Consider the following 26,874-nt stretch of genomic DNA (forward strand, 5'->3'; position numbering starts at 1 on the left):
GTGGTAGCAGATGACAGAACAAGGAGCAATGGTCTCAAGTTGCAGTGGGGGAGGTTTAGGTTGGATATTAGGAAAAACTTTTTCACTAGGAGAGTGGTGAAACACTGGAATGCGTTACCTAGGGAGGTGGTGGAATTTCCTTCCTTAGAAGTTTTTAAGGTCAGGCTTGACAAAGCCCTGGCTGGGATGATTTAGTTGGGGATTGGTCCTGCTTTGAGCAAGGGGTTGGACTAGATGACCTCCTGAGGTCCCTTCCAACCCTGATATTCTATGATTCTATTATTCTAAGCGGGTGATGCATGGGGAGTGGTGATGGGTAGAGCCTTCGGAGCTACACATCTCCACTCCCCAAGTTCTGCTGGAGAGGAATGATCACCCACTGGAGTGCTGGGCCATCGGCTCCTCTGTCACGTAGGTGAGTTAGTACCTGTGGTCCACTGCAGTGCGGCAGCATGAGCATGGTGACCTTACCTGCATCCATGGCCCAAGGCAACCTCTCAGCGCCACTAGAGCGGTCTCTGTGTTGTGCATTAGTCTGAACCCAGAATCCCGTGCATCCACAATCACGGCGCATGTTGGAGCTTGGTTGGAGCCCGTGCATCCACAATCACGGTGCATGTTGGAGCCTTGATTATTTTACCATGGAACAGGAGGCTGGAGAGGTCTTCAGGGTTGACTGGTGGCTTCTAGAGGACAGGGCAGACTACTGGGCTTTCCAGGAGACTACCCTGCACTACACTAGTGCTGAATTTGTACATCTGACCAGTTCCCTGCTCTCCACACTGGTTTCCCGTAGAAGAGAGAGTCCGGCCTTGGTCCTTATTTCCAAGATGCTCAATGGCCTGGGTCCAGCATATCTAGAAGGACCTAAAGCTCCAGGACGAAGCCCTGATCACCAATTCTGCTCCTTGGCACAATGGGACTCTCCCCCTGGAGGCTACAGTGCATCTGGATGCGAGACAGAGCTTTCTGGGACCAGCTGAGACTGTGAAAAGAACTCCCTCAGGGGCCTAGTACCATCACAAACTCCCCACCTTCCAGTCCCAGGGCCAGTGTGCTTTTCCAGCTCTCCTTTGCTGACACAGACACTGGGCAGCATGGACGTGTTCAAAAAACCTAATAGCCCTACCAAAATCAAGCCCTGCACTGCACAACTGGGTCCTCACCTGGGGAGAGGACAGGCACGCGTGACAGATGTTAGCCACAGGGCTTAACACGCAGCTGGAAGGTGCCCAGAGACCTCAGCAGTCAGCGTGGGGAAAGAAAGAGTTTCAGGACTGATGAGCCCTGCCTGAGACAACAAATATCACCTAGAGCAGGACTGTCACTTGCTCCCTGGGGAAGGCCTAAGTCCCCTTTTAATTATGGCCCGCAGGCTGGGTATATATTCTGAACTCTAGACACTCCGCCATGAATGGCAGAACCCACTCAGGGGTCACTAAGAATTTGCATAGAGCATGGGGGAAACTCTATTTGTTATCTGCTCAGCACCTTACAGCCACAACCAGCATCACCCAGCGGGAACACGCTCCCCTTCAGGACCATTTCTGGGAGCTGTTTCTGTCCTCTGCGTCTCCTTTCCCCAGCCACGTTTGCCATCCGCTCCCTTTCACTACCTTTGTGTGTGTGTCTCCGCATTACCTCCCTTCTGCCCCCTCCTGAAGGCCAAACGATTAGCAACTGACTAATTAATTAGGACATTGCAAAAGTGTTATCGTTAGGCTTTAGAGTCAACACCTTGGTGAGGTCCCCACCATGCGGGGCAGTTCACACCTCCCAGAGCTCCCGTCCCAGTCGCTGTGATACTTGAAGTCTAGAGAGCTAGACCCTAGCTTTTGAAAAGCCCCATGAAATCTTAGTGCTGGCACAAGCTGAGCCTGCTCCAGGGGCCACATGACCCTGCCGAGCAAGAGAGAAGAGGCCGGAGGTGCCCCTGTTTGAGAGCAGTAACTGGCACTTTCAACTGTCCAACATACCGCTCATGGCAACCGAGAGCACAGCCGGCCTCGGGCAGGCTGCTGTCGTGCTGCAATCTTATCTGCAGCCTGATCTCCTGCCCCAAACTGCCCCCGTCCAGGGATGCCAAAAGGGGCAGCTAGGGGGCCATGGCCCCTGCACTTTTAAAAGTGGGAGGGCTATGCACTTCCCCTAAGAGCGAGAGACGGGGGAGGAGGCCAAAAGGAGTGGAGAAGAGCAAGCGGGGTGTTGGGGGCAAGAGGCGGCATGGGAACGGGGCCTTGTGGGAAGGGGCGGGGCCTTGTGAGAAGAGTGCCTGTGGGCCCTCCACCTTCAGGGCGCATCCACCGCTCCTGCCCCCATCTCGCCCTGACATGGGGCTTAGCATGGGGCCCAGCTGCCCGTTGCTGTCTGTGACACCAGCAGGACCCCACTTCCATGGGACGGGGGGGTTGGAGCAATCCCGGAGCAATCCCATGGGGGCAAGCGGCCACATCCAGGCCAACTCGTGCCCTCCCCCCGCAGCTGCCAAGCCACATCCCCCTCCATACTCCTCCCTTCCCACCAACCACACACCTCTCGCTCTCATCAGCTGCTTTCTCAGCCTCCTCCAGCTTCTGCAGCGCAGTGGCCAGGCGCTCCTGGGCTCGGTCCAGCTCCTCTTCCACCAGCTGGATACGGCGGTTCAGGGAGGCCACATCAGACTCAGCCTGAGGGAGAAGCAGCACCAGAGTCAGTCCCACCCCAGAGCTGGAAAAGGGCCGAGAGCCACTGAAAGTGCATGAGCCCCTCAGCACTGGGACCCTGCACAGAGGCCACAGGAATCACTGCCTGGATCAGCCAGGGGTCCATCCTGCACAACTGCCGGCCTCTGAGAGGGGCCAGCATCAGATGCTTCAAAGGTACGTGCAAGATGCCCACAGTAGGGAGAGGTGGAATAATCTGCCCCCACACCAAATCTTGTCCTGGTCTCGAATTCTTTGAGATTGGCTCAAGCCCCTGAAGCACGAGGTTGAGTATACTTGCCAGAATTTATGGTAGCAGTAACTAGGATAGCCCTGGATATTCTTATCTATATAAGGATCCAATCCTTCTTTGAATTGGGCTAAATTTTGGCCCGAATGTCTTGTGGCAGTGAGTTCCACAGGATAATTATGAATTGTGTGACAAAGCATTTCCTTCTGTTACTTTTTAATTTGCTACCTTTAAATTTCTTTCACTGACCCTGGGTTCAGGGATAGCAGAAGTTCCCAATCTACATTCTCTAGATCAGCGGTTCTCAAATTTTTGTATTGGTGACTCCTTTCACACAGCAAGCCTCTGAGTCCGACCCCCCTTATAAATTAAAAACACTTTTTAAATATTTAACACTGTTATAAATGCTGGAGGCAAAGCGGGGTTTGGGGGTGGATGCTGACAGCTCGTGACCCCCACATAATAACCTCGCGAGCCCCTGAGAGGTTACACCCCCCAGTTTGAGAACGCCTGCTCTAGACCATTGATTGCTTTAGATGCTTTTGTCATGTCCCCCTCTTATTTGTCTCTCTAACTCACAATCTTGATCAGTGCACTCTCCCCTCACAGGAGTTTTTCCAGGCCCCTGATCATTCTCATCACCCTTCTCTGAACCCCTCTAATTCTGCAATATCCTTTCTGAGACAGGGTGCCCAAGGGAGGCCAAACCATTGATTTACATAAAACCATTCAAAATTCTCCATCTTACTCTCCATCCTATTCTGTATTCCTGACATCTCATCTGGGTTTTGGACCACACAATCTAGCCAGCGCCTGAGTCCAGTGAATCCTGCACCTCTCCCCAGAGTCCAGCTCAGCCCCAAGGAACTGCCCCCAGTGGCCCCTGCACCGTCCTCCCAGACATAGGCGCTGACTTCTAGTTTTCCCGGGTGTGTGTGTGTGTGGGGGGGCACTCTCCATCCCTGCTCCGCCCCAAGGCCCCGTCCTCACTTCGCCTCTTCCTGCCCCTGCTCCACCCCGAGGCCCCACCCACCTGCTGCTCACTGCTCTCCGCCCTCCCCCAAGCCTCTCCCCCAGCCATCAAACAGCTGTTTGGCAGCGCTCCTGATTAGCTCATCAGAGGTGCTGCCAAACCACTGATTGGCGCTGGCGGGTGCTGAGCACCCTCTATTTTTTTTCCGTGGGTGCTCCAGCCCCAAAGCACCCCGGAGTCGGTGCCAGTGCTCCCAGAGTCCAGCCCCGTCCTAAGAACGGATAGACAGAGGGATGGATGGACAGACAGACACCCCACCCCACCCCAAGCCAAAGCCCAGTCCGGTCAGCATGCCAGCCTGGGCAGACAGACTTGTGCGAGCAGGGCCTTCACGCCCGGCCGATGTTGGCTCTGAGCTCAGGGGGCCGCAGTCTCCACACTGCTCGTTTAGTGCCCGACCTCAGGCCCCACCAGCACACGACTGTCCCAGGCTCGGAGGCTGGCTCCCGCTGCAGGGCAGACACAGCCCAGGAGCCCCCCACACGCCCCTGTGAGCCAGAGCCCAGCCCGGCCAGTCCTGGCTGGCCCCCACCGGCCCCCTGAGCCCGGCGAGGGAGGTGGTACTCTTCCCCGGCAGGGTGGCGCGGGGCAGCGTTTGGGTTTGCAGAGCGCTGAGTAAAGGAGCAGGAATGCCCGGCACAGATTCGCTCCCAAAAAGGAGATTGGAACAACTTGTGGGTTTCCTGTTTACTGAAGCCAGCAAGGCTGCCCGTGCAGGGTTCCCTCCCCCCCCCGGCTGCCGGAGGCAGCACTGGCCAGGCTGGGGAGGGGACCTCGAGGCTGGGGGGCCTGCGGATGCCCTCGGGGCCCCGGTCACTCTCTGCCACCTCTGGCTGGAGGTTGGCTGGGCTCCTCAGCCTGGGGGGCAGAGCTGGGCCAGGCCTGAGCCCTCCCTGATTTACAGTCCCCAGGGACGGAATCCGGCAAAGCGCCTCCATGGGGCTGGCCCACAGCCAAGGCCAGGCTGCAAGGAGCCCCAAAGGCCAGAAACCAGCATATTCCCAGGCTCCAAGCACCACCCCTTCCCCACAGGCTGGGTTCCCTGGGGTGAAGGGAAGGGGGTAGGCGAGCCAGGGCAGAGGAGACTGGGGTGGGGCGGGACAGGGAGTGGGATGAGAGCATGGGCAGTGGTGGGGGGCGGGGAGAGGCCAGAGAGAGCTCTTGTGGGGAGTACAGGCACACTCCTGCAGCGGGAGCCAGGGCGTGGACTGGGAGACAGACCCCTGCCGGCCCCATGGACAGACCCCCCCCCAGCCCCGCACCAGCCTCCCATGCCATATGCCAGCTCCCCAGCCCCACGCTAGCTCCCCCAGCTCCATACCACTCCCCCCTCCCCCCTCCAGCATCTGACCAGCTTTTCTTTCCATTTAGTAACTCTCGCCTTGCTCCTACTCTCGGAGGCCTGAGCTCTGCCCCGGAAATGCCTCCAGCGGGTGCAGCAGCCCCCAAGCGCTGAACTCTGCGGGGAGAGGAGAGCGTGGCTCAGTGCTACTCAGCACCCCCCAGGGCACAGGCCACCAGGCACCGTCACCCCAGCCCTGGCTACTGAGTGCCCTGCCCAGGAGGCTGGGATCTGTGCACCAGGACCCAGAGAGCAGAGCACACAGAACAGGGGTGAGCCTACAGAGTTAGGTACACCCCCTCATGCCATCATGACCCTGCCCTATGTCCCCTTCCCTGGCCTCCCATGTCCGCAGGGGTGCTGGAACTAGGGGTGCTGGGGGGGCACACCCCCAGCTTGAAGTGGTTTCCATCCATACAGGATTACAGTTTGGTCCAATGGCTCTCAGCACCCACACTATGCAAAGTGTTCGAGCAGCTCTGCCCTCAGGGACAGACAAACCCCCCAGGGACCTTGCCCCCTCCCCAGTTACAGCCAGACCCAGACCTGCCCTTCGCTGGCTGTAACTCCACAATGCCACCTCCTCCCCGGCCAGACACCAAGGCAGCAGGGAAAGGGGGTGGGATTGGCTTTAGAAGGGGCTTTGGGCAGAAGGCCCCAGGGAGACCACAGTGGGCTGCTCTCCTACCGCAACCCTCTCCCCCTGGAGCACTGTGCTGCCATGCTGGGGTCCGGGCTGGGTTCGCTGGCTCCACATCATGCCACAAGGGCTGGGAAGGCTCCCAAAGAACAGTCCCTGCCTGGCACAAGGCACAGCAGTGATGGGGCTCCAGTGGGGCCCCCCAGCACCAGCAGAAGGTGTTAGCCAGGCCACAGAAAGCTACCTGACCCCACAGGGCCTGCAATAATGTACTTGGCCTATGTTGGTTACAGAGACTCAGGGGGTGGGCAGAGCCCCCTTCTCCCGATTGGGGCCCCCTTCCCCTCCAGCCATGCTCGCTCCCCGGCATGCCAGGGTTTCCCTGCAGCATGGTCATAGAACAGAGGAAGCCAGGAACAGGGCAGGACTTAGCACACACTAGTAGGGAGATCAGAGGAGACAACCTCCCCACCCCCACCTCCACCTGGCCAGGTTCAGCCCTTGGGACGCGCAAGCCAGGACTGGGCCCTTCCAAACCGAGGTCCCAGGTCCCTTCCCTCCTGGAGTCAGGGCAGGAAGCCACGCAGTGCAACTGCTCTATTGAGAGTTTCCGGTGGCTCCTGGACCTCAGCCAGGCCCAGCGCTGGAGTGACCTGCCAGGCTCTCTCCTAGAGATCATGTTACTGGGCAGGGCAGCCCGGCTTCCCCTGCAGCCAATGAGCACCACAGCGTGAGCAGACTGGGGCTGCGGGAACAATAGGAAAGCTCCCTGCAGGGCACCCTGCCCAGGAAGCTCCTGGCAGAGTCTGCTCCACCCAGCCTCAGGTACACGATCCCAACAACACAGCCAGGAACAGGAGCACTTGGGCCTGCTAGTGCCGCCCCAGGAAAGCAGCCTCTAGCCCAGCCGCACCCAGCCAGGGAATGCCCTCCTCTGCCCAACTGAACTCCTCCCAGAGTCAGATCAGATCTGCAAGGCCCAGTCCTGCATGTGAAGTTTCCTGCTGGGACCCCCTCCCAGGGGACTCTGCCCAAGACACCCGTAACCCACCTATAGGGCTCTCTCTCTAACCCACCTATAGGGCTTTCTCCTCTCCTCTCGTCCTCATGCTACTTATGGCAGGAGCAGCTTCCCTGAAGAAGGCCTCTCTGGTATGGCCTGAAGCAGGCCAGACTCCTGATTATCCAGACTTCCTCTGGGAACACGAGCTCCCCATGTGATGCTGTGGCGAAAAAGGCTACGGCAATCCCTGGATGTATAAGCAAGGGCTAGCAAAGGGAGTAGGGAGGTGGCATTAGCATTAGTAGTAGTAGGGAGGTGGCATTCCTGGATCCCATGGCCAGTTTCGGGAGCCACACTTTGCTGACAAACTGGAAGGGTTCAGAACAAAGTTACAAGGATGATGCGAGGTCAGGAAAGCTAGCCCGACAGCGAGAGACTGAAGAAGCTCAATCTAAGAGAAAGTCAAGAGGTGACTTGACGATGTTCTACAGCTACCTACATGGGGAAGGGCTGCCTGGTAGCACAGGGCTCCTGCACCTGACAGACAAAGGCAGAGGGAGAGCCAGTGGCTGGCAGCTGAAATGAGACACATTCAGACTAGAACTAAGCTGCAGTTTTTAACAGTAAGGGCTGGGTGGATTCTGGGTTCTCTCTCCCAGACCTACCCCACTGGAACGGATGGGCTGGAGGTGGCAATCACTGGGTGACATTCTCTGGCCTGTGCTCATAATGGCCTCTTTGGGTCCCCACATCTCTGAGTGTCTGAGTCTAACCCCTCTCCTGGCAGGCAGCCCTGCACTCCCCAGCAGTGGGGATACCATGGAAATATTTGAGGCACCTGTCGCTCTGGCATCTGGGAGGGCATTACAAATGGAGTGCCTTTTCCACACCCCCTCCCCTGCCAGCACTCAGCTACAGGGCAGGGCTAGGGAGGGCGCTTGCAGCCAGCGGAGGCCTGGACACCTGCGTCTCACAGCCTGCTTTGGAAGTGGCCAGGCTTGGCCACACACATATTTCCATTGGTGAGAATCCCAGAGGCAAGGACGCCACCCTGAGAATGGTCGACACCCCTCCTGCAAGTCCCTGCAAGAGAGGGGGCCTCTGAGATCACTGGGGCCTAGGCCAGCTAGTGCTTTTTGGATCCTTGGGGGTCTTTCTGAGCAGAACCAGTCCCAAGCTACCCCTTCCCCCATGGCTCGTCCCTACAGCTGAGTGCAGCACGGAGGGGGCGGTGGAGTCGAAGGCTGCTGGGAGAACCAGCAGTGTCAGCAAGGGCGGCCGATCTGTCCCTTGCTGTGAAGCGACAGAGCTGGCCACCAAGCCTACTGCCATTCCCAGGGACGAGGCCTAACTGATCTGGGTCGAGCACAGAGCCCTGGATGGGATCATGTGCTTCTGGAGCTCCACTCCCACCCGACTCAGGGCCGGGTCAGGCAGTTACACCAGCGTTCGAGGACGGCTTCCCAGGCCAGATCCAGCCCGACAGGCTTTCAGAGCTGCCTGCCCCTTGCCCCCCTTAGGCGGCCCAGCACTGCCCACTGCCTGTCCCCAGCCCCACAGGGCAATGAGCCAGCTCCCAGGGCCTCTCGAATCCCTGCTCAAGTAACTGGCTGTGACTCCACCGGGGAGCACAGTGGGACTGTCCCTTGGGCTGCCCTGAACCCTGGGAGCCAGTCGGCACCGAGAGCCGGTCGGGTCAGCTTGGGTTAATCAGGGCTGCACAGGTGCGGCGCAGCAAGGGAGAAGCTCCTGCACCCACCCCACGTCATTGCCAATCATCCAGCCCCCACTCCCACCAGCAATGCCTCCGGCTCTTCCCCTCACCTCCTCTGCTCCAGGGCAAGGGGAAGCCACAGTGAGCCCAGAGGGAGGGAGGGGTAGATGGGGACACAGCTCTGCATCCTGCGTACCATCCCGGCGGGGCCAGGACAGCAGAGGCTGAGGCCTCAGCCTGGAGCAGGAGATGTTCCCTCCCCGACAGAGAGCCCGCTGTACCTCCAGCCAGACCAGAGCACGGCCAATTCTGGACTCGGGGCTCAGCAACTGACTGAGGTGAGCGCGTGGTGCAAGGCCTAGGCAGTGAGTCAAAGCTGCCAGAATGGGCACCCAGTCCGCCAGGATGGTCAGTTGGGGCAGCCAGCGGTAGGCCTCAAACTGACGCCACAGTGATGGGGACCCCAGAAGCACCCAGGGTGCAAGAAGGGCTTCATCCCTACTGGGGGGCACTTTCCCAGCTGGGTCTGGCCACTGTCCGAGATGCAGGCGCAGCCCGTAGCTGGACAGAGAAACTGAGCCTCACAGGGCCTGCTAAACCCACAGCCAGGTCAGGGGGCACTTGGATGGGGATGGGCTTTCCTGGCAGCCAACTGCATCCAGAGTGCCATGAGTCCGGCACTTGGGTCATTCTTGGCTGTTGCCCTGCCCTGGCATCACCACAGGGACAGGCACCGGATACCCACCTACTAGACCACACACCTGGGACCAGCCCATGGGGAAAATCCCCCTACCCCCAACTCTATGTAACCCCCAGGCCTGAATTACAGCACCAGGCCCCATCTCCCAGCTACTTCCCAGACCCCTCCCCCCGAGTCCTAACCTTTCCCTGGCTGCATCCTTGACCCAGTCTGCTCCCCGCCTTCCCCAGCTAAACCCCAGCAGTGTACACCCCGGCCCCTCACTGGGTCCATCCCAGACCCCCATCCCAGCTCTCCCTGCTGCAGCTCAGGCCCTACAGCCTGCTGCCCCGGCGGCTGGTTCGTTCTGCCTGGAGCAGGTGAGGAGAGCCCTGGCTGAAGAAGTTGGGAGTAAGTGGATCTGAGCGCCTGGCCGCCCTTTTCTTTTCCTCTTGGTCTGCCCCACCCTCCCGTGAGGGATGAACGGAGAAACCTCCAGGGCTGCCTCAGACTCTGGCTGGCTCTGAAACCCTTCAGCCCCCACCCCGGAGCCCTGAGGCAGGTGTGATCCCTGCTGGGGGGCCTTGTTTGCATCGGTACCCGGAGAATTGAATCCATGCATGCTGGGGGCTCCTGGGCCCATTGCACAGCCAGGGTAACCCTTGGCAGCCTGGGTCTGATCACTGCAGTGCCCATGGCTGGGGTCACCACACAGAGTCGGGGGGGGGCGGTATTACTTGCGGGAGACAAGGAGAGCAGGGGGACAGGCGGGTGGTGGGATGCTGGGATTGGGCCAGACGGGGTGTGAGTGCAAGGAGAAGCTCCCTGGATGGGGAGTCCAGCATCAGGCAAGAAGGGTGCCCGGTGAGCCCAGCAGGGCTTGGGGTGGGGCTGACTGGGCCTGCCAGGCCCTGACACCACAGGGAGCGGAGGGGACGTCAAACCCAGGCTGGCACCCAGGCCTCTGGGGGAGCGGGGCAGGAAGGGCATTGGGAGGAGCTGGCTGGGACCTTCAAGCCCTGGACCACCTTACCCGCTCCCTGGCCTGTCTCTCAGCATCCACCTCCCTCTGCAGATGCTCCGCACGCTCCTCAGCCTCGTCCGCCACCTGCTGCAGGCTCTGGATCTTCTTCTTCACCGCATCAATGGAGGTGCTCCCGGCCATCGTCCACCCCGGGGCCACGCCCAAGGAATGAGGCCTGAGGGTGCTGCTTGGGGACCTGAGCAGGACAGAGGCGTCCCTGGCTTGCCTGGGGCAGGGTCTGTGGCCTGGGGCGCAGTCTGAGCCCCAATGCAGCCTGGTTCCAACCCACTGGGTCCTGCTGGCTGTCCCTAGCCAGCTCCGTGCTCCAGCCTGAGCTCGCCGGGTCACTGACTCTGCCGGTGACAGCTCTGCGGCAGCCTCCCCAGCACACTGTGCTTCAGCCCTTTGTGGGACTACCACTCCCGCTCCAGCAGGAAGAGCTCAGGATGCGAGCTCTCCCCTCCCTGCCTTCATCCCCTTTCCTGCTCCTCCTCCCCCTCTCCTGCATCTCCTCCTCAGGAAACCCAGTGTCAGAGCTTGCACACTTCCCTCCTCTTAAAGAGGCAGCACCAGGTATCCAAGCTGCTTTTCCCACTGCAGCTGCGGGGCTCCCCTCCCTCCCCCAGGGAACCAGCCCTCACCCTCCCCACGCCCAGAGAGCATTGCAGCGGGGTGGGCCCACAAGCGCCTGCTCTGGGTGCCTGTGTGTCCTGGGGAGCAGCTTGGCCTGCAGAGCCCAGAGAGGAGTGCCCAAGCAGGGGCTCTGCTGTAGGCGTTTGCTCTGTCTCTTTCAGGTGGGGCTGAGCAGAGAGGCCCCTTTTTGCATTCGCCACTGCTGTAGCCATGGGCATGGTTTCCGGACCCTACTTCTGCTCTCCATGGAGTCAGGGGGCTGGGAAATTGGGAGGGCTCCTTCCTGCCCCCTGGTGGGTCCTGCGCACAGCACTGAGGCCCTGGGGGGTGTAGGAAGGGGGAGCCAGGAAGTGGTGAGAACAAAGTTTCCCATAAACGTATGTCCATGGAGTCAGGGTTTGTGATGTGTAAGAGAGGAGCAAAGCCCGAGCCGGGGAGACTGGAATGAAGGCCCAGGTGCAGAAGAAGGGAGACACAACAAGGGAGCTCCTGGAAGAAGCAGCACCTCCTTCCCCTCATCCAGGCTGCTATCGCTAGTATCTTTCTGAAAGGTCTCTAGCTTGCCCACAAGGGAGGGGCTGAATGCAGGAGTCACCGGCTCAGATCTGGCCTGGAGGGTCCTCCTGGGCCCTATGAAATCATTGCAGGGCCTCCCCACCTGACCAGGGGCTCTGACCTTAGCCATTAGAGGGGCTGCTGAGACTGCAGCCCCATGGGGGTTCTCAGACACTTCGCATTCATTTCTCGCTGGGAGCTGTGCACCCTTGGATGATCCTGGTCGGCTGCAATACATCAAGTCCAAGAGCCAGAGCCAAGGTGCGTGGCTGCTCCAAATGCCAACGGAAGGGAAGGGTGTCTGGGAGGTTTAAGCCCCATTTGCCCCAGGTTCCAGCACTATTTCAGCATCCCTGCACTGTGGAACAACTGAAGTAGAACCCCGTGACAGGCAGGAACCACGGGGCCTGCGGATGTGAACCACATGACAGCCTGCTGCATGCAATGACTCCTACAGCACAGCTGGGCCTTTAGGGTCAGCAGCCAGATATGAACGACTTGAGCTTCTGCCCGTGCTTGGACCACATCTCCATGGGAAAGGGTCTCCAAGCCCCAGGGTCCTGATACCATCCACCCCATTGCCTGGGATCTACAAGCCCCTTGGACAGACCTGCGGATTTCATGTCTGCAGCCTCGGTCTCTACTCTGCGCAGGATATAAGAAATCGCACACACAGCTCCCCAGTGCTCAGACACATTTGCTATCTTCATCCCTGCTTGTCTTGGAGTGCATCACTGATGCTATCTGGTGTCAGGGGGTATGCCCTGGTGTCCCATGCTCTGGGACATGGTCTGATCCGTTACAAGGGGAGCCCTCCTGGAATTACACTCAATCCCTCCTTAATGAACAGCGACAGACAGCAGGCAGCTCAGCTGCACTTCACGCCTGCATTTAAAGAGCTCAGCCAGCACAAGGATTCCTGGGCTCCATATGCAACAGCTGAGCCCAGCCGCTGACCCAAGCCAGCGCTTGAGGGACCCCAGCAGGGCCTATGTCTTCACTGCTGAGAAGTCTGTTTTCCTTGCAGGGTAACAGGCAGGTGAGCTGTCCCGGTTGCACTGTACCCTGCCTGGGGCTGAGCTCGGCTCATTTACCTCAGGGTACAACCCAGAGCCTTGGCTCCACTCGCTCACGCATTAGTCACCCCTGGTCCTCAGCCCTGCAAGCAAGGCCTGTGCAGAGCCCGGCTGCAAGCATAGCACTTTCACACCAGCCGCAGGACAGGGCAGGGAGTCAGGGCCTGGCTGTCAGGAGTGGGGCAGGTTCAGGGGCCAGAGAGACAGTTCTTTGAGCAGCTGCTCTGCTAAGTGGCCTCTGCTCTAGCCACACCCTGGGACGCCAGCCAGCTCCCTCCCACTGGCTCAGGGAATCACCAAATAAGAGCAAAGTCTGGACTAGGAGGTGGGCTGGGGCGGATCCTGTCACAGCCTCACTGAGAACTTTCAGGATCACAGTCCTGGAATCCAGCAGCTTCTTTCTCGGCACTCTCCCTGCATGCCCCAGAGACACACACCAGCCCTGCTACTGCAGCTCCTGGCACAGCCCACTTATGGGCACCCAGACCAGCTCCTGCCCCAGGGACTGGGAAATGGAAGAGACTGGAGCAGCAGCTGGGTGCCTCCCACACAGCCAGTTCCACTGCAGGTTATTGGGCTCGCAGTGTTAATTACAGAGCAGGCAGGAATAATTCCCTCCACGGCCAGAGTCACTGGGTGAGGTTCCCTTGCCCATGCTATGCAGGAGGTCAGCCTACAAAAATCTAAGAATCAGTGCGCCCGCCCTGCACCCACAGCGCCTCCTGCTGGGAGAGGCTGGCACTGGAGAAGCCAGGCACGGCCCCCCCAGTGGCCAGCACCTGTACACTGAGCTCTGACATGCCCCGCTCTTGGGATTGGAGAAGTCAGCCCCCCCCCAGCCAGCACCCCTAAACCAAGCTCTGACGCACCCCACCGTTGGGATTTCAAGGACCTGCGAATCCCTGAGCCTGCCACACTTGGATTTATGCTGGAAGCTGACACCCCTCAGCGGGGTGTGCAGGACGGGGCTCACATTAACACCCATTAGCACAGACCCAATTACATTAGCATGTCGCAGCCCCATCTGCAAGCAAGCCGCACTCCTGTCTCCAGACAGGCTTGACAGCTCAGGCTGTGGGCCAGGGGCACGTTCCCGGTGTCCCCAGACGAGCACTAGAGAGGGTTAGTTATTTTAATGTATTTGTCAATATTTCTACAGAGAGCAGCTGCCTCTCTGGCTATCGAGGCCCAGGGAGCTGGGAGCAGCCCTGCACGGGTCAGGCGCTCCTGTCTTGCCCTGCTAGACTCACAGGAACGGAGCATCTTTCCATCTCCGGAGGTGCAGACTCCGCAGGCTCCAAGGAAGGAGCTGTTCCAGATTCTCAGCCTGGAGGTTTATTCTCCTCCTTTCCCAGGTGCCCTCCAGCTCCTGCTGCACCTGCCCCACCATCTCCTAGCACCGTCCTGCCCTTGGATTCACTCGCGGGTGATTAGGCAATGAGAGATCCTGGAAATAAGCTCCAGCAGTCATGGAACAGGGTCCTCCCCCAGAACAGAGCTCCTCAGGGGCTCCCAGAGAGAGATCCTGTTCAGACAGGCTTGGTCCCTGCACTTCATTGTCCAGGGTTCTGGTCAGTCCCGAGCAGTGAGGCTCCCAGCCCCACGCTGGGACACAGGTCCCCAGCCAGGTTAGTCCATCTCTAGCACCCATCACCGCAGGGCCTGCACTCTTCAGCTCACTCCCGGCAAGTTTTCCCCGACATTTCTTTCTGTTTTTCCTTTTCTGAATGGGACCCCATTCCTCCTGGTCTCTCCCTCTGGTCCCCGAACAATTCCCCTCCCTCCTGGAGGGTCACATCTCTCAGATATGTGGAGAGAGGTCGCAGGACTCCCCCTCGCCCCCGTTATCAAACTAGGTAGGTTTGTACAGCCCTCCTTGAGCCTTCCTGTTACTCTTCTCTGAGCGCCCGCCAGTTTGCCAACACTAAGCACAATATTTCAGGGGTCGTCCCAAATCAGAGCCACATAACGAGGGACTCTCCCCCCCACCCCCCTTCCCGGAGCATGCACTGCACATCACGCTGCAAACTACACTGCGAACTCTGCATCCGCCCAGGCCTCTGACATCCCCCAGGGCCATCCCCTTTCCACCGCCACCCATCTGCATCTCAGTTGGACCCCCAGCCATTTGCACTCCGCGCTAGTCCACACCACAGGGTAATCTACATGCAAATTTGCACAACTTTAGTTAAAGCAGTGCTAACCCCTTGGTGGACACTTAGGCTGCATCTACACGGAAGACCCCCCAAACCCCTGCAGTGGGAAATCTCAGAGCCCTGGGCCACAGCCTCTGGCTCACGGGGCTCCTGCTACGGCTCGGCCCAGAGTTCAGGCTCTGAAACCCGGTGAGGGGGGTGGCGCTCAGAGCCCAGGCTCCAGCCTCAGGGGGAATGGCTACACTGCTATGTCTAGTGCCCTGCCTACAGGCTGAGTCTGTAGATCTGGGTTTGAGATGCGCTGTCGTGGGGCTTTATTTAGTGGAAACTTACTTTAAAAACTGCTCTTAATCTTCACCAGCCGAACTGAAACAAGCCTGTTTGGAACCAGAGTGTCTGTCCACAGGTTTCTCCACTGGCTTAACTAAATCAGCATGCAGACAAGCACCAGGCCCCAGGCAGACCCATGTTCCGGAGGCCCCTTCCCCCTTCTCCGCCAGAAGAACAACTGATTAATAGATTCCTAAAGTTTTAGGCCAGAAGGGTCCCCTGTGATCACCTAGTCTGCCCCCTGTGGAACCCAGGCCAGAGAACTGCCTTGCATTAATTCCCATTTGAACTACAGCAGATCGACATCCCGTCTTGATTTAAAAACTGCCAGGAATGGAGAAGCTGCCATTGCTATATTCCAATGGTTAGCGACTGTCACTGTGAGTAATCTGCCCCTTAGTTCTAGTCTGAACCTGTCTAGTTTCAGCTTCCAGACTTTGGGTCGGGTTAGATCTTTGTCTGCTAGAGACGGACGAGCCCATTATCAAATATTCGTTACACACTGGGATCAAGTCACCCCATAACTTTCCCTTTAAGCCAAGCAGATGGAGCGGCTGGAGTCTCTCATGATCAGGCAGGTTTTCCAGTCCTTTAATGCTGCACAGCCTGGCTCCAGCTGCCCAAAGCCCAGGGGAGCCTCTGCCAAGAGCCACCAGGGTGAACTCCTGGCTCTGTGGAAATCAATGGCAAAACTCCCATGGACTTCAGTGGGCCCAGGATCTCACACCAGGACCCCCCTAGAACAGCTGCCTCAGGTTAAAGGGAGACAGAGGCCAAGAGGAGCTTCTCCTCGTCTCAAGTGCCCGGTTGCAGATTTCGCCCCCAGTTCTGCTGGGCTCCGAAGCAGGGTTTGGCTCACTCTCCAAATGGAGCAGACCGTCCCAGAGCCAGAACAGCCAGAGAACAGGGAGGAGGTTGTTACATGCCAATGGTGGGCCCCAGACCAAAATGGAGTTACATGTGCTAACTTTTCCTTAACAAGGTAACAGCCTCCTCCACGCCGCCTTTATACCTGGAGCACTCGCGGGGACCAGGGCCAGTAGGCCACCACCTGCAGCCCTCCTGGCGAACTAGCCCCAGTGCCTTGCCTGCACGGACTCCGCCAGCTAGTGCTGGTTCGAGGGACAGGAGTAGGTGCAGGACACTTGTGCGCTGGGACTGTAAGCTCTTTGAGGCAAGGTCTGTCTCCCTGCATGTTTATTCAGAGCCTCGCACAGTGGGGCCCTGATCCTGGACTATCAATATGTTTGTGGGATGGGAGAGTCCTTCTGCCTGAACTCAACCAGGGCTTTTTGCTGCTCCTGGGAGTGGGGGAGGGGACGTATCGCACTCCCACAGCCTTGTCCTTCTCCGGACTCCCCTGTCCTTGGTGGCTGCCTCGGAGATTTGACACATCTCCCCCATTTAGCTCCACAGACCAGCTGGGATTGAATTTTTGCTCTTGATCCTAAAAAGCTTGGCCCTTCCCCCACTGGCTGTGCTCCAGATGGCTCCCTTCAGCTTCTCTTCCACTTGTCATGGGTGGTTTTCATCAAAGAAGGGCTGGCTATGAAAAGGAGGATTTATTTATAGGGTGTCAAATACCCTGGGTGGCACAGCGGGTCACTACACCCCATTCCACTCCCTGGAGCAGCCGGGGGCTGCACACAGCTGTTCCTCACTGTGCCCTGCCCCGACACAATGTCTTCCCCGAGGCAGGAGCTGCTGTCTCAGGCGAGAGAGAAAACCGTCCAGGCCTGTCCTTCCAAGGGGCTGGGAGGGAGCCCTCAGCCCCTGGTGCTCATGGAGGAAAAGGATTTCCCCAAGCACAGCTATGACCTCCTTCCTTCCAGCCAGCCACTCTCCAGCCCCCCCCCCCGCCCCCTCCAGCCCTGGGTTTCATTCAGACGCACAGACACGAGCGGTGTCTGATCCCTCCCCTTGGCTCCCGGCTCTACTCAGCTTTCCCAGAACAGGCTAACAAGCACCCTGGAACTTTATGGGAGGCCGATGAGCTGGTCTGTATCCCGCAGATACCAATTGCCGATTTGAAGATACTCAATATTGGCTGGTGCCGTGACCGCTCCAGTCCTGGCAGGGCCGTATCACTACTAGAGGGGTGGGCCCAGCCCGCTGGAACAGCAGAGGCCTGCAGAGCTCCAAGCATATCTAGTGTTGTCAGCAATGCATTCCATCCATGAGCAAACTCCAAACAGCTTCTCACCTCCCGCAGGTCAGAGCTCACTGCCCCCCATCAAACTACACCCCTCTGCCCCTTCCCCCTGCTGACTGTGCCCTTACCTCCTATCGCCCACCAGACTGCACCTCAAACTGTCTCCCCCATCGCCCGCCAGACTGCACCCCAAACTGTCTCCCTTGCCCTCCATCTCCAGCCAGACTGCACCCCAAACTGTCTCCCTTGCCCTCCATCTCCAGCCAGACTGCACCCCAAACTGTCTCCCCCATCACCCGCCAGACTGCACCCCAAACTGTCTCCCGTGCCCTCCATCTTCAGCCAGACTGCACCCCCTCGCCCCATCCCTCCCATCGGGCTGCACCTCCCCACTCCAGGGGTCAGGCCCCTATTATCCATTTTCTAGTGTTTAGTCCAGTTTAGTGTAAGTGTCCCAGGTGATGAGATTTCGACTGCTTCCACCAGGAAAGGTTTCCCAATGGGGCTCCCACCCCTTAATCCCCCAGTGACAGATTCTCCGTCTCATGGGGAGAGGGGCTGGCAGTAGGTACGTACATCTGCTGCCTTCTTCTCCGCCTGTTCCAGCTTCTCCTGGGCCTCTTTGACGGACTCAGAGTATTTATCCACCTCATCCTCAGTCCCCTTCAGCTTCTTCTGCAGGGCCTGCTGCTCCTCCTCCAGCTGGGAAGGGAGATCAGAGCAAGGGGGTTAGGGGCCCGGACAGAGGTTCAGCGGGAGCCAGGCAGCATGCTAGATAACAGGAAAGGGGCAAGGCGAGCTTGGGTGGCATCCCAGAGTGGCTGCCCCAGGACTGGCCCCAATACAGAGCTCGGTTCTTGGCACCCGAGGCCAGTGGGAGAATGCTGGGCAGAGTCTCCAGAGACAGTGGCTCCCAGGATTGTCTCCTTGGGCTTCCAAGAACTAGGGGAGCCCAGGGCAGCCTCTCCCCGGTCCTGGCACAGACGTGGGGAAGTGATGTTCTCGCCCCACATTTCTGGTGAACCCGCTGCGTGGAGGAGAGAACCCCGACTCAGCCCGAGATTCTGGCTCCATCCCAAGGGCCTGAGCTGCTAAGACAGGCAGTGTCCAAGGGAGGTGGGGCAGGATGTGCCCAATGCCTGGATGTGCTGGCGGGGGGGGAAGGATGCCTGTTTGCAATGGGTCCCCTACAAGTCTAGCTCCAGGAGGGGCCAACATGATACCTGGTCAGGGGATAGAACTGAGGGTTCCTGAAGTGGTCCCCAACAGTGCAGTGACCCCCACTTGGTCCTCACCCTATCAATGGGGGTTTAAGGGGGAGGTGCCCTGAGGGATGAGGGTATCGGTCCTCACCCTGCTTAATCTGTCACTGGATGGGGATACTGGGCAGGGTTAATCCCAGCTGGGGGGGCTGGACAGGGGGCTGCCTGGAAAGTAGAGGGGCGCTACTCGGGGGGGGGGCACTGGAGGGAGCTGCCAGGGTGTGTGCCGGGGGGGAGCTTCCCAGGGACTGGTGGGGGACCTGGGGGGTTGCCTAGGGACTCAGGGAGGCTGCTGCCCAGGTGTAGGGTGGGCTGGGGAGCCTGGGGACTCGGGGAAGTGTTGGGGCTACCTGGGGACTGTACTGCCAGGGTGCTGGGAGGGGCCCCGTTGGGGTTGCTGCCCAGGGACTTGGGGAGCATGGGGGGTCCCAGGTCTGCCTGGAACTTAGGGGGGGTTGCCTGGGAACTGGGGGGCTGCCTAGGGACTCGGGGGGGGGGCACTGACGGGGGCTCCCGGACACCCCCCACACCTGCTTGCAGCGATCCTCTGCCTGCTTCTTGTCCGCCTCCGCCTGCTCGGCGCGGTCGATCGCGTTCTCCTTGTCCAGCTTCAGCATCTGCATCTTCTTCTTGATGGCGTCCATGGCTGCGGCGCGGGGCGGAGACCGGGCTGGGAGCGGGGCTGGAGCGGGCCGGGCGGAGCGGGGCCGAGCGGGGCTGGAGCGGGCCGGGCGGAGCGGGCTCTGGGGCCCGGGCGCCGCCGCCGCGCCTAAAAGCCGGGGAGGGGACGGGAGGAGCCGCGGGACCCGGACCCTCCCCCGCCGGCCGCCGAGCACCTTTTAGGGACAGGCTCGCGAGCCGAGCCGCGGGGAGGGCGGGATCGGCGAGCAGCGGCAGCACCCCGTGCGGGACCGGCCCGGCTGCGCCCCCAGGGACCCGGAACCGGAGACACCCCCCTGCGCCCCCACCCCAGGGACCCCACCCCCACTGCACCCCCCGAGGGACCCCCAACTCCACAGAGTTCCCCAACCCCACTGAATCACATTGATCTCCCGCGAGACCCCCCTAATCCCACTGAAATGCTCTGCACTCTCCAGAGGGACCCCCAAACACCAGGGACCCCCATCCCCAGAGACTGACTCTGTTAGCCCCAGAGATTTCCATTTCCCAAATACAGAGGAAGCTACTTAAACAGAAATCAAAAGGAAAAGGCATGAGTGCAATGCCTGGAAGCTGCATGGAAACTTTAAAAAAACACCATAATAGAGGCTCAAATTAAATGTATACCCCACATTTAAAAAAATGATACCATGGCTCAACAACAGAGTAAAAGAGGCAGTTAAAGGGGAAAGGAAAAGGAGTACTTGTGGCACCTTAGAGACTAACCAATTTATTTGAGCATGAGCTTTCTTGAGCTACAGCTCACTTCATCGGATGTAGCTCACGAAAGCTCATGCTCAAATAAATTGGTTAGTCTCTAAGGTGCCACAAGTCCTCCTTTTCCTTTTGCAAAGACAGACTAACAGGGCTGTTACTCTGAAACCTGTCAAAAAGGGGAAAGGGCATCTTTTAAAAATTGGAAGCCAAATCCTACTGAGGAGAATGGAAAGGAGCATCACTCTGGCAAGTGAAGTGTAAAAGTGTAATTAGGCAGGCAATAAAGAATTTGAAGAGCAACTAGCAAAAGACACAAAAACTAACAGCAAATTTTGTTAATGGCATCAGAAGCAGGAAGCCTGCCAAACAATCAGTGGGGCCACTGGACAGTAGAAATCCTAAAGGAGCACTCATGGAAGACAAGGCTGTCGTGGAGAAGCTAAATAAGTTCTTTGCATTAGTCTTCATTACAAAGGATGTGAGCCATACTTTTAGGGGATAAATATGAGGAACTGTCCCAGATTGAGATGTCAGTAAAGGTGGTTTTGGAACACATTGATAAATTCAACAGTAATAAATCACCAAGACCAGATAGGATTCACCGAACAGTTCTGAAGGAACTAAAATATGAAATTGCAGAACTAAGAACTGTGGTATGCAACCTTATCATTTAAATCAGTCTTGGAACCAGATGATTATGGGGGAGGAATAGATCAGTGGTTTGAGCATTGGCTTGCTAAACCCAGGGTTGTGAGTTCAATCATTGGGGGGGCCATTTGGGGAAAAAATTGGGGATTGGTCCTGCTTTGAGCAGGGGGTTGGACTACATGACCTCATGAGGTCCCTTCTAACCCTGATATTCTATGTTTGGAGAATAGCTAATGTGATGCCAATTTTTAAAAAAGGTTCCAGAGAAGATCCTGGCAATTATAGGCCAGTAACCCTAACCTCAGCACTGGGCAAATCGGTTGAAACTATAGTAAAGAACAGAATTGTCAGACACATAGATTAACATGATTTGTTGGGGAAGCATCAACACAGTTTTTGAAAAGGGAAATCATGCCTCACCAAGCTATAAGAATTCTTTGAGGGGGTCAACAAGCATGTGGACAAGGGGGATCCAGTGGGTACAGTGTCCTCAGATTTTGAGAAAGCCTTTGACAATATCCCTCATCAAAGACTCTTAAGCAAAGTAAGCTGTCATGGGATAAGAGGGAAGGTTCTCTCATGGATAGATAACTGGTTAAAAGACAGGAAACAAAGGGTAAATGGTCAGTTTTCAGAATGGAGAGAGGTAAATAGTGGTGTTCCCCAGGGATCTGTACTGGGACCAGTCCTATTCAACATATTCATAAATGGTCTGGAAAAAAGGGTAAACAGTGAGGTGGCAAAGTTTGCAGATGATACCAAAACTACTCAAGATAGTTAAGGTCAAGGCTGAATCATAGAATATCAGGGTTGGAAGGGACCTCAGGAGGTCATTTAGTACAATCCACTGCTCAAAGCAGGGCCAACCCCAACTAAATCATCCCAGCCAGGGCTTTGTCAAGCTGGACCTTAAAAACCTCTAATGATGGAGATTCCAACACCTCCTGAGGTAACCCATTCCAGTGCTTCACCACCTTCCTAGTGAAAAAGTTTTTCCTAATATCCACCCTAAACCTCCCCGACTACAACTTGAGACCATTACTCCTCGTTCTGTCATCTGCTACCACTGAGAACAGCCTAGAGCCATCCTCTTTGGAACCCCCTTTCAGGGAGTTGAAAGCAGCTATCAATCCCCCCTCATTCTTCTCTTCCGCAGACTAAACAATCCCAGTTCCCTCAGCCTCTCCTCGTAAGTCATGTGTTCCAGTCCCCTAATCATTTTTGTTGCCCTTCGCTGGACTCTCTCCAATTTATCCACATCTTTCTTGTAGTGTGGGGCCCAAAACTGGACACAATACTCCAGCTGTGGCCTCACCAATGTCGAATAGAGGGGAACAATCACATCCCTCGATCTGCTGGCAATGCCCCTACTTATACAGCCCCAAATGCGGTTAGCCTTCTTGGCAACGAGGGCACACTGCTGACTCATATCCTGCTTCTCGTCCGCTATAATCCCCAGGTCCTTTTCTGCAGAACTGCTGCTGAGCCATTCGGTCCCCAGCCTGTAGCAATGCATGTGATTCTTCCTTCCTAAGTGCAGGACTCTGCACTTATCCTTATTGAACCTCATCAGATTTCTTTTGGCCCAATCCTCCAATTTGTCTAGGTCCCTCTGTATCCTATCCCTGCCCTCCAGCGTATCTACCACTCCTCCTAGTTTAGTGTCATCCACAAACTTGCTGAGGGTGCAATCCACACCATCCTCCAGATCATTACTAAAGATGTTGAACAAAACCGGCCCCAGGACCAATCCCTGGTGCAGTCCGCTTGATACCGGCTGCCAACTAGACATCGAGCTGTTGATCACTACCCGTTAAGGCTGACAATCTAGCCAGCTTTCTATCCACCTTATAGTCCATTCATCCAAACCATACTTTTTTAACTTGCTGGCAAGAATACTGTGGGAGACCATATCAAAAGCTTTGCTAAAGTCAAGATATGTCATGTCCACCGCTTTCCCTATATCCACAGAGCCGGTTATTTCATCATAGAAGGCAATCGGGTTGGTCAGGCATGACTTGCCCTTGGTGAATCCATGTTGACTGTTCCTGATCAGCTTCCTCTCCTCCAAGTGCTTCCAAATGGATTCCTTGAGGACCTTCTCCACGATTTTGCCAGGGACTGAAGTGAGGCTGACTGGTCTGTAGTTCCCCAGGTTCTCTTTCTTCCCTTTTTTAAATATGGGCACTATATTTGCCTTTTTCCAATCATCCAGGACCTCCCCCGATTGCCAAGAATTTTCAAAGATAATGGCCAATGGCTCTGCAAGCACATCAGCCAACTCCCTCAGCATCATTGGATGCATTAGATCTGGACCCATGGACTTGTGCATGTCCAGCTTTTCTAAATAGTCCTTAACCTGTTCTTTCACCATTTAAGGCTGCTTACCTCCTCCCCATACTGTGCTGCCCAGTGCAGCAGTCTGGGAGCTGACTTTGTCTGTGAAGACTGAGGCAAAAAAAGCATTGAGTACTTCAGCTTTTTCCACATCATCTGTCACTAGGTTGCCTCCCCCATTCAGAGTAGCAGCCGTGTTAGTCTGTATCCGCAAAAAAAAAAGGAGGACTTGTGGCACCTTAGAGACTAACCAATTTATTTGACCATAAGCTTTCGTGAGCTACAGCTCACTTCATCACCTCACTTCAGCTCACGAAAGCTTATGCTCAAATTAATTGGTTAGTCTCTAAGGTGCCACAAGTCCTCCTTTTCTTTTCCCCCCATTCAGTAAGGGTCCAACACATTCCCTGACCTTCTTCTTGTTGCTAACATACCTGTAGAAACCCTTCTTGTTCCCCTTCACATTCCTTGCTAGCTGCAACTCCAATTGTGCCTTGGCCTTCCTGATTACACCCCTGCATGCTCGAGCAATATTTTTATACTCCTCCCTAGTCATCTGTCCAAATTTCCACTTCTAGTAAGCTTCCTTTTTGAGTTTATACTCACCGAAGATTTCACTGTTAAGCCCAGCTGGTTGCCTGCCATATTTGCTATTCTTTCTGTACATCGGGATTGTTTGTTCCTGCACCCTCAATAAGGCTTCTTTAAAATACAGCCAGCTCTCCTGGACTCCTTTCCCCCTCTGTCACAGAGTCCCCGGGCAATGCTCTGGAACTGCTCCATACGAAGCCAGGCAGGACTCTGGGGAAGTCTCCTCTCTGTGAGCAGCCTGTCTGCAGGACACACAGCTCACACAGCTTCCACCTTCCTGGGTCTGACCTCGGAGCATTCAGCATCCTCTGCCCCTCCGTGCGCTTCCCACAGCGAGTCCGCTCAGGCGGGGTCCTGGGGAAGCCAGAGGGTCCTGCACCCCAACTTCGCAGTCAGACATAACTCTTAGCCAGCCAGTAAAACAGAAGGTTTATTAGACGACAGGAACATGGTCTAACACAGAGCTTATAGGTACAGAGAACAGAACCCCTCAGCCGTGTCCATTTTGGGGGGCAGTGAGCCAGACAACCACATCTGCACTTCACTCCATCTCCCCAGCCAGCCCCAAACTGAAACTCTCTCCAGCCCCTCCTCCTCTGGGCTTTGTCCCTTTCCTGGACCAGGAGGGCACCTGATTCCTTTGTTCGCCAACCCTTTAGCTCTCACCTTGTAGGGGGGAAGGGCCAGGCCATCAGTTGCCAGGAAACAGGGTGTCGGCCATTCTCTGTGTCCAGACCCCTGCACACACCTGCCTTCTAGGGCTCTGCAATGATCATACACCCTTATCCCATCACCTAGATACTTAAGAACTGCCTAGGGGAAACTGAGGCACCCCCACAATATTCAGAGAAAACATTAAGAACAGTCCCACTTTGTCACACCCTCATATTAGCCTTCCAGGGGATCCTGCCCATCAGTTCCCTAAGGGTGTCTAAGTCTGCTTTTCTGAAGTCCAGGGTGCATATTTTGCTACTCTCCTTTCTTTCTTTTGTCAGGATCCTGAACTCGACCATCTCATGGTCACTGCTGCCCAGGTTGCTACCCACTTCTACTTCCCCTACCAATTCTTCCCTGTTTGTGAGCAGCAGGTCAAGAGGAGCACGGCCCCTAGTTGGTTCCTCCAGCGCTTGCACCAGGAAGTTGTTCCCAACACTCTCCAAAAACTTCCTGGATTGTCTGTGCACTGCTGCATTGCTCTCCCAGCAGATAGCAGGGTGATTGAAGTCTCCCATGAGAACCAGTGCCTGCGATTTAGTAATTTGCATGAGTTGTCCAAAGAAAGCCTCGTCTACCTTATCCCCCTGGTCTGTAGCGCACGCCCACCATGGCTTCACCCTTGCTGCTGTCGCCTCTCAATTTGACCCAAAGACTCTCAACAGGCTGTTCTCCAGTTTCAAACTGGAGCTCTGAGCAATCATACCGCCCCCTTATACTCAGTGCAACTCCCCCACCTTTCCTCCCGTCCCTGTCCTTCCTGAACAGTTTATACTCTGACTGCAAAGAGTTACAAAGTGGAGAGTCTGCCAAGACTCATCAAGCCCTCAGACCGCTACCCCTTCCTGCTTTTCCACGTGGGCACCAATGATACTGCCAAAAATGACCTTGAGCGGATCACTGCGGACTACGTGGCTCTAGGAAGGATAAAGGAGTATGAGGCGCAAGTGGTCTTCTCGTCCATCCTCCCCTTGGAAGGAAAAGGCCTGGATAGAGACCGTCGAATCGTGGAAGTCAACGAATGGCTACGCAGGTGGTGTCTGAGAGAAGGCTTTGGATTCTTTGACCATGGGATGGAGTTCCAAGAAGGATTGCTAGGAAGAGACGGGCTCCACCTAACGAAGAGAGGGAAGAGCATCTTCGCGAGCAGGCTGGCTAACCTAGTGAGGGGGGCTTTAAACTAGGTTCACCGGGGGAAGGAGACCAAAGCCCTGAGGTAAGTGTGGAAGCGGGATACAGAGAGGAAGCATGAGCAGGAGCGTGTGAGAGGGGAGGGCTCCTGCCTCATACTGAGAATGAGGGGAGATCAGCGGGTTATCTCAAGTGCCTATATACAAATGCACAAAGCCTGGGAAACAAGCAGGGAGAACTGGAGGTCCTGGCAAAGTCAGGGAATTAGGATGTGATTGGAATAACAGAGACTTGGTGGGATAACTCGCATGACTGGAGTACTGTCATGGATGGGTATAAACTGTTCAGGAAGGACAGGCAGGGCAGAAAAAGTGGGGGAGTTGCACTGTATGTAAGGGAGCAGTATGACTGCTCAGAGCTCAAGTATGAAACTGCAGAAAAACCTGAGAGCCTCTGGATTAAGTTTAGAAGTGTGAGCAACATGGGTAATGTTGTGGTGGGAGTCTGCTATAGACCACCGGACCAGGGGGATGAGGTGGACAAGGCTTTCTTCCGGCAACTCGCAGAAGCTACTAGATCACATGCCCTGGTTCGCATGGGCAACTTCAATCACCCTGATATCTACTGGGAGAGCAATACAGCAGTGCACAGACAATCCAGGAAGTTTTTGGAAAGTGTAGGGGACAATTTCCTGGTGCAGGTGCTGGAGGAACCAACTAGGGGCGGAGCTCTTCTTGACCTGCTGCTCATAAACCGGGAAGAATTAGTAGGGGAAGCAAAAGTGGATTTTGCTGGGAGGCAGTGACCATGAGATGGTTGAGTTCAGGATCCTGACACAAGGAAGAAGGGAAAGCAGCAAAATACGGACCCTGGACTTCAGAAAAGCAGACTTTGACTCCCTCCAGGAACTGATGGGCAAGATCCCCTGGGAGAATAACATGAGGAGGAAAGGAGTCCAGGAGAGCTGGCTGTATTTTAAAGAATCCTTATTGAGGTTACAGGGACAAACCATCCCGATGTGTAGAAAGAATAGTAAATATGGCAGGCGACCAGCTTGGCTTAACAGTGAAATCCTTGCTGATCTTGAACACAAAAAAGAAGCTTACCAGAAGTGGAAGATTGGACAAATGACCAGGGATGAGTATAAAAATATTCCTCGGGGATGCAGGAGTGAAATCAGGAAGGCCAAATCACACCTGGAGTTACAGCTAGCAAGAGATATTAAGAGTAACAAGAAGGGTTTCTTCAGGTATGTTAGCAACAAGAAGAAAGTCAAGGATAGTGTGGGCCCCTTACTGAACGAGGGAGGTAACCTAGTGACAGAGGATGTGGAAAAAGCTAATGTACTCAATGCTTTTTTTTGCCTCTGTCTTCACGAACAAGGTCAGCTCCCAGACTACCGCACTGGGTAGCACAGCATGGGGAGGAGGTGACCAGCCCTCTGTGAAGGAAGAAGTGGTTCGGGTCTATTTAGAAAAACTGGACGAGCACAAGTCCATGGGGCCGGATGCGTTGCATCCGAGAGTGCTAAAGGAGTTGGCGGATG

The 26,874-nt window shown here is 56.3% G+C and overlaps 1 protein-coding gene across 13 annotated transcripts in view; it reads right to left on the reverse strand.

Annotated features, from left to right (window-relative positions):
* Positions 1–19,285, reverse strand: part of TPM2 (tropomyosin 2) — a 57,712-nt gene extending 38,427 nt beyond the window's left edge. For 2 of the 13 annotated variants that reach the window (XM_073343240.2, XM_073343238.2), the window contains exons 1-3: positions 19,061–19,283; positions 17,845–17,970; positions 2,533–2,666 (exon numbers count right to left, since the gene is read on the reverse strand). In XM_073343240.2, coding sequence (XP_073199341.1) covers positions 2,533–2,666; positions 17,845–17,970; positions 19,061–19,174 — 374 coding nt within the window. In that variant the 5' untranslated portion in view covers positions 19,175–19,283. Of the gene's footprint in view, positions 1–2,532; positions 2,667–10,375; positions 10,873–17,844; positions 17,971–19,060 lie in introns of those variants that run through there. The other 11 variants (XM_073343239.2, XM_073343237.2, XM_073343244.2 and 8 more) reach the window with 9 other exon arrangements.
* Between the last annotated feature and the right edge of the window lie 7,589 nt (positions 19,286–26,874).

Source organism: Lepidochelys kempii, chromosome 5, assembly GCF_965140285.1.
Source record: "Lepidochelys kempii isolate rLepKem1 chromosome 5, rLepKem1.hap1, whole genome shotgun sequence".
In the NCBI taxonomy this organism is placed as follows: domain Eukaryota; kingdom Metazoa; phylum Chordata; order Testudines; family Cheloniidae; genus Lepidochelys; species Lepidochelys kempii.